Source organism: Opisthocomus hoazin, chromosome 1, assembly GCF_030867145.1.
Source record: "Opisthocomus hoazin isolate bOpiHoa1 chromosome 1, bOpiHoa1.hap1, whole genome shotgun sequence".
NCBI classification, from domain to species: Eukaryota; Metazoa; Chordata; class Aves; order Opisthocomiformes; family Opisthocomidae; genus Opisthocomus; species Opisthocomus hoazin.
In genome coordinates this window covers 149,548,383-149,567,824 of record NC_134414.1, presented here as the reverse complement: position 1 = coordinate 149,567,824, position 19,442 = coordinate 149,548,383, and the positions used below count along the sequence as shown (strand labels likewise).

Here is a 19,442-nt window from a genome sequence, read left to right as displayed (position 1 = left end):
ATTTGGGAAAATTACTCATGTCAATATAAAGTATTTTAGAACTCTTAGGAATTAAATTACTGGAGGAAAAAAAAAAAAGGCTAATACAACGAAGAACAAACAGGTTTTACTTTTCTGGCTTAGCTCTATCAAAGCCGCAACGTCTACAGATTTCTGAAGCTAACCAGAACTTCAGGAAAGGGGAGCTGGTGCAGAATATACAAAAAAAAAACCCTCACACTCTCATGAATTAGAATCCACAACTCTTTTATTCAGTTCTCCATGTTAGTATGACAGTGTTCATTATGACTGTTAACCCCAAGTGTGGACATTACCCCATTCCACATTGCTTCTGGTCCATCCTTTCTTCCCTTCATTGTGAAGGGGACATTACCAAGAGATAAGTATCCCCATAAGAGGGAAGAGAAGACCTCCTGCTGGTGTAGAAAAACCTAGAGAAACAAACCATTGAAGAAGTTAGTCTTTTTCCCCAAAATATTAATATCAAAAATTCAAGACATCATAAAAAAAGATCTCTGTAACTGGCATCTGTCTGGCTTCCTTGATAGCTGCATTAGAGATGCACCAAGGACTGAGCCATGGGTACCAAACTCCTCTTCTGACCTTGGAAAAGGCCTTTCCAGGTCAAGGAGTGAGATGCAGTGAAGGCCGTGTTCTAAAAGCAAAATCTAGTTCCTGTTACCTTTCCTGTGGTAGAGGAGTTCAATCTCTGCAACTGTTGATCCAGCATCTTTCACAAGCATTACATTCCTGTGGAAATATTTCATGTGGAGGAAAAATCATATAAAAGTTTAGCAAAGTCAAACTGCAGCCTCTTTCTGCCTAGTTCCTCACTGATAAAGCTTCAGTATCTACCACCCGGTAAACAAACATTTCCATTTAGGCATGGACAAGCATTCCTACATCACATTACATTTGCGTTACTCCTCCCATACACTGCTGTAAAGATGGGTGGAGAGCGTAACCATAACATTTGTGTTGTTTCCTTTGGCCTTGTGTTTGTTAGAGGGATGTGAAAATATACACACAAGCATACAAAGTTTCATCCTGAAACTTAGAAAATACTATACAAGTTTCAGGCTTAATACATGATACCACTGAACAGAGAGAATCCAGAGAATAATAAATACTAGCAGACAGTGCTTTGCACAGTAGTAGCGAGAAGAGGAACAGCACACGCAGCTTTGGGCAAACCACACTTCTTGTAAACATCCGACACGAAATATTTACAGTTGCACAAACCATCAATGTGACATTGCCATTCCTCATCATGGTATAACTGAAACAGTCGTCTTGACTCCTGGCCTCCCACTACGCTGATAAGACAAAAAGACACCTGCGTATACAGCTACTGCTTAAGTCTTCTCTCTCTGCTTCATGACACCCTCCTGTTTCATCCACATATCACTGTGTGCAGTTGTCACCTCTCCAGCTCCTTTCTCCCCAGAATGTAAATATTTTACAACAGAGATAAACTAAGCATCAAGGAAGCTCTGTAGTACCACTGCTTCCACCATAAACAGGAAATCTGCATAGAAAAAAAATGTCACTGGCCAAAGAGGTAGCAACAACTGGGTTACTGGCTAATATAATATGGATTTTGCCTCCCTCTCTAACAACAAATGCCATTTTGTACAAGAGGGATCGTCCCAATAAATTCTGGAAATTAACATATATCCCTGAAAATTTATGGATGTGATAGTTTTTTCTGATTACAATATTTTATTGGAAAAAATTCCAATGACCTCTAATAAAACTCCATTTCTTTTCCATTCCTGTGTTAAAACACCTCAATTATATTGCAATTTATCTAAGACAAAAATTCAGTCCTGATTTGGAAAACTGTATATATCATAACACATTAAAACACAGCTTAACACCATACAGTACCTATACTTGGCAAAATGCAAAGCATTACATGATAAGGGAAATTTAAAAATTCACTGGTGATCAAAAGCAACTGCACTTTCTAGTGACAGCTACACAGGATACTGTTTCACAAAGGCTTCTGCTACTACTGCATATTTCACAATAAAAATATATAGACCAGCAAAATCTATGTTAGACTTTAACTCTCTGTCCTCATCTGGTCAAGGCCGAGATCAGCACAGCTGACTCTCAGTTTGACAGGATTCCACGCCTATTCCCCCTGTTCGATGGACCTCAGCGCTACGCACCAGAGACATTTCAGCAGCCAACATTTTTTTAGTAAGATACGAGCATAGATGCACATCGGAGTTCTGAAAGCAAAATGAAATGATCTAATTCAATGTATGCACCACTTTCAAAGTCCTTTCTCAGATGTTTCTTTGTCTCCTCTTGTTAAAAGATAGATCAAACAGCCTTCTTCCCAGCAACATCAACGAGTACTCAACTGACACCAGACTTCGGATATAACTAGTTATCTAGTTCCTATGCATTTTAACTGCTTTCCCTTAACCATTCTGCTTCCTATAGAAATGGGCAACAGAATCACATATTTAACTCCCCAAACACATCTCCTTCCAAACAAACAAACAGCGTTACACATTTGTAATATGTAATCTGTAGACAGAGTACTACATGCAGTTACCTACAGCAAATTGCCTCCAAATAAAAAAGTAGGCTTAGCTGATGCACAAAAATTCACATAAATTTTTTATAAGCCCTTCTGCCACACGCACTTGGCAGAGCCTAATACGCTGACATATTACTATGCAGACTCTGTATATTTTAGTAACACAGGTACTCCTGCTAAGTGGAACAAAAGGGGGATGCAGACATACCCTGAAAATCTCTTGCTTAAGTACAATGTAAATGCTAACTCTTCTATCAGCCTAATCCATAATCTGCTTTTCAGTCAGCGTGAGGACCCTATCCATTCCTCCTCTCACACACATACCACCCCTTGCCTGCCCATGGAGGTCTACGGTAAGAATGGAAAATATTCTGCCTTCTTCAAATCTCTACGACATCAAAGTTGCAGAGAACAGGATGCTTTGCTGTATCACATCTAGTAGGAAAAAAATGTACTCTTTTGTATTGAGAGCCACCTGTGAGAACATGGAGGATGTGCAAGAGTACTCTAAACTCCTGCTTCTTTTATACCCAAAAATCTTCCCTGTACAGTTGACTTAAAGTCACCCAGAACGGTCCCCTTCTCATCAAAAGGCTTATATACATTTCTATGTCTCCATCCCTTACTATGCTGAGAAGCAAAAGTTACAGGTATCTCCGGGCAAATAAGCCCATGTTCAGGGCCAGATGACCACCCTTCTTCCCGGGTATTACTGTCATCTAAACTCTGTGCAGTAACATTTTTAATCCACATGACCATTCATTCTAGTAGGCAAGCGCTACAGCTAGTTTCTGTATCAAGGGCTCTGTACCGACTGTCAGCTCTTCTCCTTGATATCCAGTCCCCAAAGGCTAGCATGCCTGGCATATATTATGTACAGAAAAGTCTGGTGAGATTCCTCCTTGCAACAGTAAGCTAGGAATGCTCAAGATCAGCAAAAGCTGTTTTACTGCCCCTTCTCCCTCTCTGCTGACAGACTGACATACTCTTCAGACTCCTCTGCTTCTACTACCAGAACTCAATTTTTCTCTTTTACATCTCCAGTCTGACTGGATTTAAACAACTTCCTCCATGAGCTTCATCTCACACGTAGACTTTGCTCACCGCTATATTTAACAAAACTCTTTGCAAATCTTCATCCAAAACATTTTTCATTTTGCACATTTGATGATCTTTCACTTTGCAGCAACTCAGTTCTGGGATTTCCAGCCTGTGGTCCACGTACTACTTTTAAAGGTTGTATGAAAAGTGAGAAGCTACTGAGAAAAGCACACCAGTTGTCTACAGTCTTAAGCGGTACCTGATATGCACTGGAGACTATTTGTTTGCCTGAGTATCAAAACCAGCTTAGATTCCACATGTAAGTGTTGTTCCCGATTTTAGTGTGACTCCCCCAGATGACAACAGGAAACAGAATTTGGCATTTATCAACTACTACTTAGCTGTAAGTAAACTAGAAATATTTATGAAAGTACAAAAGCTACTGCTGTGTTCTGCATATCAATATATATTCTGATTACAAAAGTAGTATTTCCAAATTTGGGACTGACAGCATTTGGATGCCTAAGAACATTTCGCATTTTTTACTTTGTTCCTGTATCAGTATCTTATCTTACAAAAAAACTCTCAATATTATGTATAAACAAATTTTTATTAAGTGCTATGTAAAGACATTTGAGCATTGCAATTAATCAGAAGTCCTTAAATCCTTTTCATTATATTATAATGGGCTAAAGACTGGTACAAACCTAAGATGCAATTTACCTTCTGTACTTACCAGTTTTGATTTACTGATATCACTAGTTAAACTAATAAAAAAAAGACCAGGATTTAGAAACAGAGGGGAAAGTCTTAAAGACGTGTTTTATATATAGGAAACTTCATACAGGAATTTTGAAAAATTCATCTGGTTCCATTTCAGTAAGTGTGCACCACTGCGCCCTAACGGACAGAATTAGTGATTTAAGGCTTCGATTTAGACTTAATGCCAAACCTATCTATTTGTTGTAGGTGAGTCCCTGCTCTTGTCCCTAATTCTCAAGTAACCACCATGTACCACATGAAAATTCTGAGTTCTTATAGTGTCATTACAGCCTGAACCTGGTTGCTTATTATATGTTTTGCAAACTACGCTCCCTGCTCAGAAAGAATGCATGCTGACAATGCTAGAAGCTCTTCACACTCAAAGGGGTACCAGGATTTAGATTCAAAGGAACCAACATTTGATGTGAAATTTTAAATATATGTATACACACGTGTAATTTCAGTTATCACCAAGCAGCATGATGATAAAATACTCAGAAACATCTCAAGAGACCTATATGTACAAGAAGTACATAAAAGAATCATCCCAAAAGTACCATTAGATAGCAGATGGGCAAAAAAGGAAGCAGCAAACAAAGCAGATGGCCTCTCTCATCCCATGAAGTTGACCACTGGCTGGCAGTAAGGATGCTTTTTACCTTCATACAGTAAAATTCCACAGGTAAGACTGCAGAATCTTCCCCATTTATTCCTTGGTTTTTAAACTAGGTTAAAACATGTCACCAATGGCATAACTATGACTTATCTCCCTGTGGCGCAGAGAAATGGACAGACTAGACAAATTCCTTTCTGCCTTATTTTCCAATACTCTTAAGATGTGGCAATTTCAGTGAAGTTTAGTTTTTAAAGGTGTATACTGTGCCTTATAGAGGCAGTGGGGAAACCAGAATGCTGAATCAAAGATCAGAATTAGGACATCAGGTAACCAAACACCAAATCAGATAGATCAATGTGCTACAACTAGTTTTTCAATGGTTAGAATTCTGTAAATTAGACTCACCATTCAAAGGGACAGTTCAGGGACTCTGCCTCTCTCCTCTGTCCCTCTTACTTGAGTTAATATTTTGCAATCCATTTCTCCCAGTACTGGAGGTTTCTGAGGTCACAGTCACGTGAGTTTCTTCTGCTGCTGCTGCCACCTACCAGTTTTATTACTCTGTTGCAGCAGAAGGGCATATAGAAGAAGTTCTTGTTCAGCATGCACATAATAATCATCCTTTGTCTAAGCTATCATGGCGTATTCAAGTTCTACAACACTTCCCCATACACTGGGCAAAGCACTGGGCACAACCAAGATCAATACAAGGCTTTGAAAGCCACTCCATAAAGAGGAAGGAGCATGATCTGTAAAACCACCTTTAAATATTAAGACATTAACTTCTGCAGAATGCAGCAAATTTTGAACTCTCCCCACTAAATCTCATCTGCATACACTGCAAAGAACTAGTACTGTATCTCTTTCATGAAAATCTTCACGTAACATATATATAATGAGGTTAGAGATGCAAAACGGTGAGCCAACAAGAATTTGTTCAACAAATTTGAGGAAAATAAATTCTTTTTTTTTAGACATTATTACAAACCCACAAATCTCTCCCCGAACAAGACACCCAACCACATGCCTGAAAGTGTTACACCCGTGTCCTATAGCAGCTGATGCACAAAAATATACACAAATAAAGGAATAGGCCTGCCCAGTGCTGAGACGAAAGAAGTGGGTGTGTCTGAAAGGAAAAAGCATTGGAAACATAAGTATAACAGATCTGTAAAATTATATTGCAAGTAAAATTAAGGACACAAATTACACATTCAATTATACCAGTGAAATTGCATATCACTCCACTGACTTTCACAGAGTGATTCCAGGTTTATCTCAGTGTAACTGAGAGCAAAATTTGGCTCTAAAATTATTCCCTCCCACCTTAATTTGGAGCTGCAATTTATGGTATTGCTGACAGATTTGCTGTGTTACAGGAAAATATAAATTGAGAATATGAAAAATAGACTACTTTATGATGATTAGAAGAGCTATTAATGTATACAGAATAAAGTCTGAAACAAGTGCTAATTCTTTACAGATGTCACGGGAAATAAAATACTGCATCAGGAAACTTGGAAGCCTGTCTGAAGGCTCATACTCTTCCACTTTGAAAGGTATTCCAACTGTCAGATATTTACCTCTGTGAGTAAAACACAGATTGTCCTCCTTAAATGAAGTAAAAAAATACTAAGTTCCTAGCACTTTTAAGTGGTTTGAGATTAAGGGAGGGAATTACCAGAGAAGGATAAAAGTGTACAAGTACTTAGATATAGCAGTAAGGGCAACAATAAAACTATCACCCCATCCACCACAAACAGAAACAATCAGTGCCACAGGCTTTTTTGTTTGGCACGTGTATCCTCCTAGCTGTCCTCTTTACAGGATCCTGCTCTATTGAATTTTAATAATTTAATTTAATGTTCTTAGTTCTAGTTTCTCATATCTATCAACTCCTAATCGATGCAGTTATATTTTATGTTCACTTGGCAAATGGAAAGCATCGTATCTTTCAAAAACCTAAGCTAAAATAATACACTTGAAGGCAAACTACCTAGAAGTGGTAAGGAATAAACGCATTAGTCCCCTCACATACTTACATGAGGGGACTCGCTTTTGTCTCAGCTGAGTAAAGCAAAGGACAATGACAGTTTTCTTAAAGGTCAACACGTAAAAGGATGGAAAATACAGAAGAAAAGCAGGATTTGCTGTAAATATCAGTGTTAAAGAAACCATTCAAAAAGTTTCACCAAGATGAACTGATGGGAAGAAATGAAGGCAGACAAGTTAGCAAACTTATGAAGGTTACAGTAAGAGCAGAAAAGAGTTAATTTACCTGACAACAGGTCGGTTTTGGATGTCACCAAATTGCTGCATTTACTGCTTTACCACTTGCATTACTGGGGAGAAAAGTTTAGGAAGGAACATTCTCAAGGACTTTTCATAAGTTCTCACTCTCGCCATCGGAAAGGGGAGAAGGGAAGGTTTTCTCTGGATTGTTTGACTTTTTTGGCTCCTGAAAAGTTTTGCAAAGAACAGTAACAAATTGTGAACTGTTAGAACAGATTTCTGTAAAAAAAGGGAGAATAAGTCACACAAAATAGAGCAACAACAAATCCCACCCAAAATCCGCACATCTCACTTGTGTCATTGGTTTAAACAAATAAACAAAACAAAAGCTTTTCAACTCAAATTGGAAATGTGAGAGGCTTGGAGACTTCCAACAGCAGGCCAAGATCCACCGTCAGAATACTCCAAAAGTCACCCTCAAAGGTGAAGAAAGACTTAAAGAAATAAAACAAAGGAAAAAAGCAGCAAACATCTGGTTATAAATCCTGCATTGTTCAGTTTACAGCAATTCCTAGAACAGTGAAAAAAATTAAAAATTAAAAAAAAGACAGTAGCAACAGAGGTTACCTGTCCGAGCACCTACTATTCCACAGAGAGAACAGGAGTGGGTCGTGTGTCTCACACCAGCCATAAAGCCCATAAACCTTCTCAAAAAGAGTCAGCCATGAGAAAGATACTGCACATGCGATTTGCTTTTAAAGTCTAAGCCCTTACGGTCCCTTATGTATTTAACTGACAGATTTTTGCAATAAAGGGGAGAAAGCATTTAGCAAATGTCACTGGTTCCATTTGTTGGATTTTGAAGTCCCGTATAACATCTGAAGAAGCATCTCCTTTGTGTCTGACATACACAGATGTTCCAGAGGTTACTTCCCGAGTTAAGTATCACACATAAAAGACAGCACACAAAGTGGGAGAAAGTGCTCCAAGAGTGACCATCAGCTTAAAACAAAAACATTGAACAGTCCACATATGCATCAAGCATCGACATTGTGTTATAAGTGAGGTGTTGTAACATTCCAAGAAAAGGTTTTATAAAAACACATTTAAAACATTAAATACAATGTTTCAGATACAATCCGTACATTGACATAGCAAGACATCAACCATAAATATGGCAAGTTGAACAGAAGACAATCTCCAGTGTTACAAAGAACAAAATTGCATCAGATATAGTTTAAGCATCTTATTCTTGCAAACAGGAATTTCTAACTAGCTCTTTCAAACAGTAAAATATATGAAAATAGTTGTACCACCATCAGCTGTATTAGCACTATTGTAATCCAGCACTACATTGACCATTTTCTCAGCACACGCTTCCAAACCCACATATGGACATAGTGTTAGTGCAACTGTATGAAAGTTTAGCATGTGTTTTTCAGCATATGGAACCGAAGGAATACAGTGTATAACGCTGACCTCTGTAAAGTCCACCTTCAATGGGAAACACTGCCTGGTTACCACAGGCTAGATTTCTCGGTGTTTTTTTCCTCTAAGTAAAAACCAGACACCCCCCTCGCACCCCCAGCCCATTCTATGCATTTCACTATTTCAGGAGCAATGGATAAGTAGGGAGTAAACACCTGAGCCAAGTGTGCCCATTTGCACCAAACAACCCTCATGCAAGGTCTTCACGCAGTATCAATACCCAATGTCAAAAAAAATGTACATGATGTTTCAAATGCTGTCTCCCTCCCTGACCACTATGCACAGACTTCTCTCAAAACTAGCAATAGAAGCATCAACCACAGAGGAGCACCTCATCCCAAGGGAGCCAAACTGTAAATCTTGCAATCCACTGTTTGTCTCAAAAAAATCTTTGTTTACTTCACAAATTTTACTACTGTGAGGTGTAACCTGGACAATCCGAAAGGGTGACAGAAGTGTAAAGTTCCTGTGAGCTGCAAAATACTACAGAGACTCAACAAACAGTTCAGAATGTTCAGTTACCAGCTCTTTCCTCTAAAAGACTTTTCTTGTGATAGAAATACAGAGGTCTCACTATACCAACTAGTACATGTTTCCTCCCGGCTATTATTCCTCATTCCCACTGTGTGCCACAGCTGAAAATGAAAGGACTGACTATCAGCCTCTCAAGGTGTGCAAGCACCTACCAGTGAAAAGGGAAAAGAAAATGAAAAAAAAAAAAAACCTCCACAACAAAAACACCACCACCCAAATTCCTCTTAGATAAACAAGCAAGGGGAGAGGAGTCTCTGGAAGAGACAGTTTACTGCTCAGTGACCAGAAAATTAGGTTTCTTTCATGTGCTGTGGTTCTGCAACTCTTTATGGAAGTTAAAGACGTTTATATTCTTCAGGTATAACCTGTGTGCTTGAAGGCTCAGGAAGAAAGATTTGAAGATACCTTTACTGCTGAGGTTCCTTTTGTTGCTGGACCAGCTGGTCCACTCTCCTGCTTAACACCAACAGTCAACCTTTCACTTGATTTTAATAATAATATTTAATTCTACAAAAAAAAAGCCATTTTATTACATTCCTTTTAAAATAAAAAAACCAAGCTGTACAAAGAAGCATGATCAAACCTCCATAAAGCAGGTTAATACTGTTCTGTTTATTGCCTCTTGAAGACTCTCTGCATAGTGTCCGTGAGTTGTGTTTAAGGTCCAAGTGAAGATAAAACAGCAGAGCAGCAGAGGGGTGAGGAAGGGCCACAGAGGTGGGCAGTGCAGAGCCTCAGAGGGTACATGGAACATGCTCCATTAAAGTATCCAGAAAACAGCAGCATTGCACACACACAACCCCCCTCCAAACAAACCCTATTTTCACAAGATTATTTTTCAATTGTAAACGTTTTACTTTTTGTTTTTAAAAAAAGAGGCTTATCTTTTTTATATTTATATATATATATATCTATAGTTCCAGGGCTTTATGAACCCAGAGGATGAGAAGGAATGAAAAGGGAGGAGGAGAAGGAGGAGGAAAAGGAGGGAGAAGATAGGGACTGAAAAATGGACTCAGTATCTGTTTTGGCTATCTGTTTTCCAAAACAGCTCAAGGCTAATGAGAAAATGCACAGCCAGAAGGACTATGGAAAAATCAGGCAGCCTGGAAAAAAATTAGGAGCTAAACAGCCAAAACCCAAAAAGAAATCAAGCGAAGCAAATGTGCACACACAAACACACACAAGTGTGTGCACTCACACCACACATATGAGGGTCCAGGATCAATCTGTTAATTGTTTGTGACTTAGGTTGTATCTTTTTTTTTTTTTTTTAATTCTGGCTGAGCTATCTTTTTTTTTTTCTTTTGCTTCCCCCCCTTCTTTTTCCTTTTTTTTTTTTTTTGTTTTAGATGTTTCTTTTTTAAATCTGCTGCATGTTTCCCAAAGCTAAGAATTGAGTATTTCTCCCCAGTTATACTCTTTGGATTTCTGCCAATACCAGCTTTTATATTCAGTAGGGAAAAAGTAAGCCTGATAAGTATTGTATGAACTGCAGCTTTATTCTAAACTACCTCTAGATGTCTAATCACTTTTATCGACTTTTCCCTTCTCCACACCTTACCACGCCTCCCCTCCAAAAAAAAAGCAAAAAATAAAAACAAACCAAAAAAACCCCACCCCACCAATGTACACACTTTAACTCAGTGTTTTCTTAACAAACAGTCTGCAGTGTTTTTACTTTGGCCACCGTTAAAGATGCAGGCATAGAGAAGAGTGTGTTGGACTAGCATGTATTAAAGAAAAAGGAACATTAACATTGCAGATCTCTCTCAAAAAGACTAAACACTAACAAATACAAGTCGATGCACGTTTGCTTTAAACTAGTGTAATTCTTTTTCACATTGGATTAAACATTATTTTGCATACCAAACATTACAGTGCTGTTTATCTCCTCCAATCACGCAAAAAACAGTTAAAACGTGCCACTTGTGCCACAAACAGAATATGACCAATTCCCCTACATACCTTCCAAAATCAGGATTTGAAATGAGAAAAACACAAGTACTAAAATCCTTCTTCAAAAGCTTTATAAAAAAATGTAGACACAAAGCTGCCAATTAATACCAAGATGGCACAAATTACAGATTTGTACAGATATCTCGTGTTAAGTCAGCTGACGCTTCTCTCAGCCTCATCATTTGCAAGGCCATACCCTGCAAGTTCAGAAAGTGATGACTTTAAAAAGATCCTGAACTTACAACTCCCATCTACAGGAGTAGGAACAGTAGGTGTCCAGGAACTTTGAAATACCTGGTACTGAACACCTTCAATTCACATCAAGAATCTGAGGCACTCGGCAATTTACAGGATCAAGCCTTACAGAGGTAGAAGAGACTTAACTGGTGCAGTAATTCACAGAAGTTTCTAGAGAGCTGCCAGACAGCTTTCTGTGAAAAGTGTGAATCATGCTTCAATGCTTGCCTGTGAACACACATGAATGGCAATACATCGGGGGACCAAAGCAGCATCCACATAAAATTCCCACTTGGGCTGTGAACCGAGCATCTTCATCAGAAAACTGATGCCAAAGAGTGAACACAATTTTATGTTCCGCAAAAAAGTATGGGCAGCAATCAGAGCATGCGTGCCTTTTACTCTTGCTCTCTTCATTGACACCCCCTCCCCTCCCTCGTCATTCCTCTGAGCTTCTCTGATAAACAGCATTGCAAGTTGGTTTAAAAAAAAAAAATTTACAAGAGAGAGTTCTGTTGGTCATCTATTTACACGTGGCATCACTCCACAAGAAGTTTGATCTCATTGGCTAATAGCTGGTTCATGTTGAATAGAGCCCCCGGGAGCTTGGTGAGCAACTCTCTCTCCGTGGTCTCAGGGTCGCTGTCGACAGAGCTGGAGCTAGCACTCATATTGTCGACAGCGGCACTAGCTGGAGGGCCCAGCTCTGGCTCGCTAGTCTCGCTTGCCGTGGACACCACAGAGAGCAAGGACATGCGCCGCGTCAAGCGACCGGGGGTAAGGAGAGAAGCGGCATAGTCCGCTATGATACCAGCTACATCTAGATTACAAGCCTTGTCAAAGGCGATGAAACCTACATTTGCATTGGCCTCGCAGACGTAGAATGAACCGTCGTCCTTCATCAGCAGGTCAATGCCGCACACGTCCATCCCCAGGATGTTTGACACTTGGACTGCCAACTGCTTGCCTTGTTCACTCAGTGAGCACATCATCCCTACGCCACCTGGAACAAGTGAAAAAAACTTGCTGTCTGTAGTCTGGTCACGGGTGACTGACATCCTTCTCAGCTGGTTAGTCCTTTCTGGTTGGGAAGCTCCAAAGCGAGCCTGCAAGCATATTGCTGATGACTCAGAAAGCAACCTCCTCTCCACAGTGACTACTAACGAACTCGAAGCCACAGCAGGATTTCAAAGGATTCTGACCTGCCAAAGGCAAGTTAAGATTCTGACTTGTTTGAAGAACAAGTCAGACAACAACCAGAACTTGACTTTTTAGTCAAGAAAGATACAATGCATTTTTATGATCCTGGGATATTAAAATGATGACCTAACAAACCACCCTTGTTACTTCTAAGGTAAAGGCTTTCCATGCATATTTGTAAGTTATCACACGAAATCTTTCAGTAAAATTAAATCGTGTTCCTGATAAGACTACAGCTCTAACAGATATAATTGAGGGAGACAGGGGTTAAGATAGTATCATTTCATGTCCCTCTCTGCTTGCTATCATCAGTTACTGTCTCTACAGCAAGAATTAGGGAATATTTATGTCTGAACCTCCACTGGTCCAGTTCACAGTCCATCATCTAAGTATTAACCAACTCAGACTTTACCTACCACAACACTTAAGTTAAAAAAAAAGAAAAAATCCAAGCAATAACAAAAAAAAAAATGTATCAGAAAAATCGTTCAGGCTATATTTCCTCAGCATCAAGTAGCAATTAAAATCTCTCACGCATTTTGACTAACCAAAACCATACTGCACATGAACACACTTTACCCCATTCCTGCTCAGGTTCAGCACAGTTTCAGCCAAGCAACCTCAACCCTCCTTCCTCTGTCTACCCTCAGAAACCCCCCTGTCCTACACCCAACGCTATGCAGAAACTCAGTTCTGAGTATGCTATAACCAATGCACTATCCTTCCTCTTCCTCCCAGACATGGTCTTCGGGGGAAAAGACAGCAGGGAGGAGCCTTGCAGACTTAAGGCAGCACAGGAGCTGCACAATGCAATCCAACTGTTTATTGCCTTCTACAGTTTCCCCCCTTAACACTCTCTTCTACCCCCTTGCCAACTGGCTGTACCCTCCACCTCCCTCAGTCTTGTCTTCTGTCTTCCTTCTTTTTCTGTTCCTCTTAACAGGATGAAATGAGTGATACCATGGCATTAGCATGACACTGCCACTACCACATCAGCTGCTCCGTTTGTCTTCCTAGAACTTTCCCCCCCTTTTCATCCATCCCATCCACCTAATACTTTGGGCAGAGATTGTCTCTCCTTCTGGGTTTGCTCAACACGCACCTCACTTAATCCTTACTCCCGTGTTTCCTCTGTAAAACCCCAATAGTAAGCACAATTAATACAAAATAAAACCTGCAGCTTATTTCAGCTGGGTTTGTGACTTTTCAACTGGATTGAAAAATTCTGATTAAAACTATGAACAATGCTTTTCCTACCAAGAGAGCAGTTACTCTGCATCCTCCCATCTGTTGAGCAGCGGAGCATGGTGCCCACCACACGGCCTCCTACTACGATGACACGTACATCCTTGCCATGGGACTCTTTAACGTATTTTTGAAATAAGTAAGGGGCATCATGACGGATCAAATGGCTTAGGTCTGCCAAATGGTGCTTGTCTCGTGCCAGGAACACAGCTTTACCTGTATGAAGAAAAGAACATTGGAAGATTGGAAGAAGCTAGTGATATGAGCTGCACCAATGATTCAGCACATAAAAGTAAATGCTGCCCATTCTCACAGGCCCCATCTGTGACTTATACCCATCTACAAATTCTTCTGTGGACACCAGTGTTCCACTGCTTCAGTGCTTCCAAGTGTTCAAGAACTGACAGAGTGGAGGAGCTGGGGCGGGGGGGAGGGGGGAAGAAAGAAAAAGAACCTAAAATCTTTATCTAAAGGAAGCGGTCTTGTAATTTCAACTCCTTTTGGTACAAGTTCTGAATGAGAGAATAAAGGAAGAAATACTTGAAGAGCAGCAGACATTTAATTAACAACACAGTTTTGTTTATGCAAGAGGACTGGACCCGCAGCCTACAGCTTTGTCACAGAGGAACCGGTGACACGAAACTGCTGCACACCAGGCAGCTAAGAACTCTAAAGTTGCTAGTGTGCCGCTGCAGAACCAACCGCTTCTCTGTTGGGAAGCTGCCGAGAGCTGCTCATCCCAACACTCACAAGGGCTCACAACTCCAGGATAGGGCTTTGCAGTGGAACAATGACGTTCAGAGGAAAACACCAGACTCCACAGTATCCACGACAATTCAGCAGAAGGTTCCACAAGGCAAAATGAATGGAATGTACCACAATTTTGAAAAAAAAATCCTTAGAAATCACTAGTTTTTCTGCAAGGAAACAGCTCAAGGACTTGTTTTGTTTACCCTAAAACATGTCATTCCATTCCCCTTCATTTCTAGAGCACACTAAAGACTTGTTCTTTCCAATTGTACTAATACTGATGAAAGTCACTCCTGAAACAGATTCCATCACTTCCCATCTCATTTCTAGTCTCACAAGATGGCATCTCTTTCCATCTTTAGCTACATTTCCCAAGTCCTTTTCCCCTTTCTTAAGGACTCTTCTATGTGTCACACTAGATTTCTGTTTTGCAATAAGGCTGCACAAATTTTTGTTCGTGGTAGAACTGTCACTCAGTTATGCTACAATGTTAACAGAGTACAAAAGTCAATTAATAAACTGCCTATCTTACTAAGGGAACAGAAATGCAGCAGTAGCAGAACCAGGGGAAATAACATGTGAAGAATTCCCCCATGTGCCCCAAAGCCCAACTGGAGCAGCCCCTGCTTCATTAGGATTTAAGGTCTCCATAACACAGAACATTACTTCAGGAACATGGAATTTCTCATCACAAACAGAGAATCAGAATGTAGGCTTAAAAATCATGACAAGACAGCAAAAGCCTCTACGTGCTTTCTCCCACTACCAACTTCAGATCTCCTACAGGCACTCATAATCCTACTGTACTCCTAAAATGGGATAGGGAGAGTGATGTCTTGGGAGGGGAACTACTTAGCTCTCAGGAATTATGCAGCATCACGACATCCTGGCAAAAATAAGACTGGCCCATTTATTGCAGCAGCAAACTACACAGAAAACAGGCCTAGTAGAGTATGACTTTTATTCATCAGCCAGTACCTATGACCATGTTTGCCTGTTTTTTTAAAATACAATTCGCAAATGGCTGCTCTTCAATTAATTTGAACAAGTTTCCCCAACTCTCTTAATGTGAAAGGATATGGACTGTGCATAAGTTTCCATGAAAGTGCCTGGAATTTTAAGTGCTCTAAAGCAAAACTTGTAAACAGACATTTACATGGATTCTAGCTAAAAAATGGAGAAGAAAGTCAATAGCTGCAAACTCTATAATTATTTAGTAGATCTTAACAAGAGGCAGTGTCAACTCAAATCCACTGGCTCAGACACTCCACAGTTGTCAAATTCAGCTTGCTGCAAACTCCAACTTGGCTTCACAGCTCCACAAGCACTTTAAAACCATATAAACAGGTATTACGGCCAACAGAAGCAGGCCTGAGCTTCCTCTGCCCCAGCCTTTTGCTCTTACTCTTCCACTACATTAACAAAGCATTTGTGCGAGTATACGAAATTCATGTAAGGAATTAATCCGAGTAAAAATAACCCATCTAGATTCATCCAACGTCAGTTCCTAAATCCTTTTACTGCATAGCTACAGCAACACTCATGCCAGCAGAAGAGATGCAGAAGAGATGCATCAGAGCAGCACAGAGTGGGAACAAACCGACGGACAATAAAAGTAGTGTCTTTTTGTTATGCTTTTGTGTAAGGTAACTGCTGGTTTATGTGATTAAACTTTGATTTCAGTCTCTTTTTACTTCTAATATTTATTAAATTGGTTTTAAAGAAAATAAAAAACAGTGCAACCTCCTGTGCAAAGAACCTCTGAAACTGATTTTAAACCTCGTTTCCTTTAGTAGATCACTAACACTAAACAAAATTGATGTATTGTTTCATATTCCATGCTTAAAACAAAACTGGTAACAGAACAATTTAATCTGACATTGTTGTATTATCACCAGCAGTCAGAGATACTTTTCTGAAAAACAGAGATCCAGTTTGACAAACCATACATGAGATTTTATTTACATCAGAATCCTAATTATAGGCAAAGTAGGAAAAAAATTCAAATTAAGACTGAATGAACTAAGATTTTATTTCTTCTGCCTATTTAGAAACATCCCTAAAATCATAGAATCATAGAATAGAATCACAGAATCATAGAACCATTAAGGTTGGAAAAGACCTCTAAGATCACCAGGTCCAACCGCCAACCCAACACCACCATGCCTGCTAAACCACCTCCTGAAGTGCCACATCTACACATTTTTTGAACACCTCCAGGGACTGAGGTGTCCATGCAGGCTTCTCTCTACTTCCCTAAGGCCAGAGCTTCCATTATTCCAGTTCAAAGCTTTCCTCACAGAAGTCACCAATGCACCATAATTTTGAACCCCTATCTCCCGTGCTATTGCAAGATTATGTTCTACTAGAACTGCTTCCCAGTGTTGCAGCCTACTCAACATTCAGAACTTGAAGGGCGGCTGAATTTAGATATAGCACAAAGAAGTCCAACACCTAACAGAAGATCTTCTTAACTATCATCCCTTAACAAGACAAAATCTTTAAGAGTGCTGCTCAGAATACTCCTTGTCCTCGCCCCTGACCTCACACCCACCTCGGTGACCCCGCGTGTTCTTCACCACCATAGGGAACTCCAGCACTTCCGCCTCATCAATCATTTTGGCAAAATTCTCATGACCACCTGGCAAAAAGAAAACCAACAATATTATGTGCCACCAATTTGGTGTGGCCAAATTGGGGATGTAATTGCCACACATTTCTCCCACCCTTACAGCTTAGATATCAGTTAAGAGAAACTTGGTCATGGAGCATGATCAGACTTTGAAGGCGTTTGTAATCTGTGGGATACTGACTCCTACTTCCTTTGAAATGGAAGACACAAGTTGACAAGGGCCTCTTGATCACAACCCCAAAAGGCTCAATTCAGTCTTCCAAATCTGAATGCCCCAATTCTACCATCTTTTTGCAGTTTATCAACTCCCATCTTTTCAAAGGTCTAGCAGGAAAATAGCACAGACGTAACATCAGTAACGTTCCATCCAAACCACTAACCAGGAAAGCAACAGGGAATACAAAGACAAGGCATAATCCAGAGAGCAGCAACAACCCAAATCTTGTCACTCCACCTCCCCCCTTTCCAAGGCTTAAGTCTCCTGCATCTCGTTCTCCCTATATCCTGAAGTAGTACTTCAAACTTTTCGTCTCATTGCATCTGTAAGCACCTTAGAGAGTAGCTTTAATGACCATTCACATGATTATGGTTGATACTTCAGTATTTTTTGAGTTCAGTTCAATTCACAGAAGGCTGACCACAGTACGAGAAATACAGCAGAGAAAGTCAGCAGACAAAGGAATGAGACTCCTCTAACAGCATGTGCAGTCAAGCGCAGAAGCCAAGCCAAGACACTGGTCACAAAGCCAACAGCAGCCTTCACTACCCTGCCATGGATTTTAATGCATGCCATGGAATAACATGTCATTCAGCACATCCTGTTTTTCTTGGCAAAGACAGCTCTCACTGATAACTTGATATTTGTGTTAAAAAGAGGGGGAGGGGAATGGTTGTGCTTCTGTCAAATTCCAGAGGCAGGCATTAAAAGACGTGGCTGGGAGTTATGAACAAATAGAGATGTTCTGCAGTTACACCATCATTCATTGTCTCACCTTCCCCCCCCCAAAAAATTAAAAACTCATTCCCTTTTCAAAGAACTAGAGCAATCACATCTCTAAATAAAGGGTATGTATCTTCTCAAACATTTTTTCACAGTAATTGATGGAAACAGTAATTCGCAGTAATTGATGGAAACCCATGGGTTTGTTTTTGTCCATTTTCCCCTACAGAAGCCTATTGGTGCAACCACACAAAGGGGAGGAAAGCACTGGTATTTCCCAAATAGGAAAGGAAGGCTGACAGGTATCTTCAATTCTTTAATATATTGTAATTAAAAGCAGAAATAGCATCAGGGTAGCTCAGACAAATGGTTCCTCTAATCTAGCACTCTGTCAGGAACCAGAGACTCCAGATGCAGGCACAAGAAACATTAATTATTAACTGTGCTGGTGGGAAACAAACCCCAAACAATTGTTGAAAGTTGAACACGAGGGCCTGTACTCCTTTTGTCCTTTCACAATAACTAATATATTTGCAGATATTTTTATTCATATAGAAGTTTAACCTACTTTCAGGTTTTAACAAAGTCTGCATCTTTATAGTATCCTATGATATTTAGTTCCCCAAGTTCTTGTCTGTTGTTTCAGGCAACTGGAAAGGAGTTCAAAGTGTGTTACTAGTAACAGCGGAAGTCAGTTGCCTGGGAGGCTGAGGTACAGTTAAAATACTCTTCCCAAAGCATCACAGCCAATCAACAAAGCCAAAAAAAGAACTTTTAATTCTCTTTTCTGGTTACTGAACACATCTCTGTGGAACTAGCCTCATGCTACTTAGTTCTATGGATTTCCAAAACTTGACTCACATCTTTTGCTCTGTAGAAGCATAAATTACAGTAGGCAACTATGCCACCCTTTTGATCCAAAAGCCTTACCATATGAAAAAGTGTCTGGAAGAGGCACACCATGACCAGCAAGTTCCTGAAACGTCCAGAACTTGTTGACACAGTTGAGGATGGCTTGGGGACGATTCATCAATCGACAGCCCATCTTCTCTAGATGGCGAAGGACTGTGATATCGCTGTCACTCTGGACCCAAGGTGTTGGAACACGCACAACCACCACTTGCGGGTAAGCAGTAATGAGCTCCCCATTCACCCGGAGACCTAAAAAGGGAAGAGAACAGCATCCCAGTCAACTACAAGGTCTTCAGGAGAAGGTAAATAGGCAAAGAAATACTGCACTATATGTGAT

At 40.1% G+C, this 19,442-nt stretch overlaps 1 protein-coding gene across 4 annotated transcripts in view; it reads right to left on the bottom strand.

Annotated features, from left to right (window-relative positions):
* Window positions 1-243: 243 nt before the first annotated feature.
* RIMKLB (ribosomal modification protein rimK like family member B) overlaps window positions 244-19,442 on the bottom strand; it is a 57,299-nt gene continuing 38,100 nt past the window's right edge. For 2 of the 4 annotated variants that reach the window (XM_075441222.1, XM_075441232.1), the window contains 4 exons: window positions 19,124-19,354; window positions 17,176-17,262; window positions 13,884-14,087; window positions 7,353-12,429 (listed from right to left, as the gene is read on the bottom strand). In XM_075441222.1, the coding sequence (XP_075297337.1) occupies window positions 11,966-12,429; window positions 13,884-14,087; window positions 17,176-17,262; window positions 19,124-19,354 (986 nt within the window). In that variant the 3' untranslated portion in view covers window positions 7,353-11,965. Of the gene's footprint in view, window positions 432-682; window positions 751-5,381; window positions 12,430-13,883; window positions 14,088-17,175; window positions 17,263-19,123; window positions 19,355-19,442 lie in introns of those variants that run through there. The other 2 variants (XR_012766032.1, XR_012766031.1) reach the window with 2 other exon arrangements.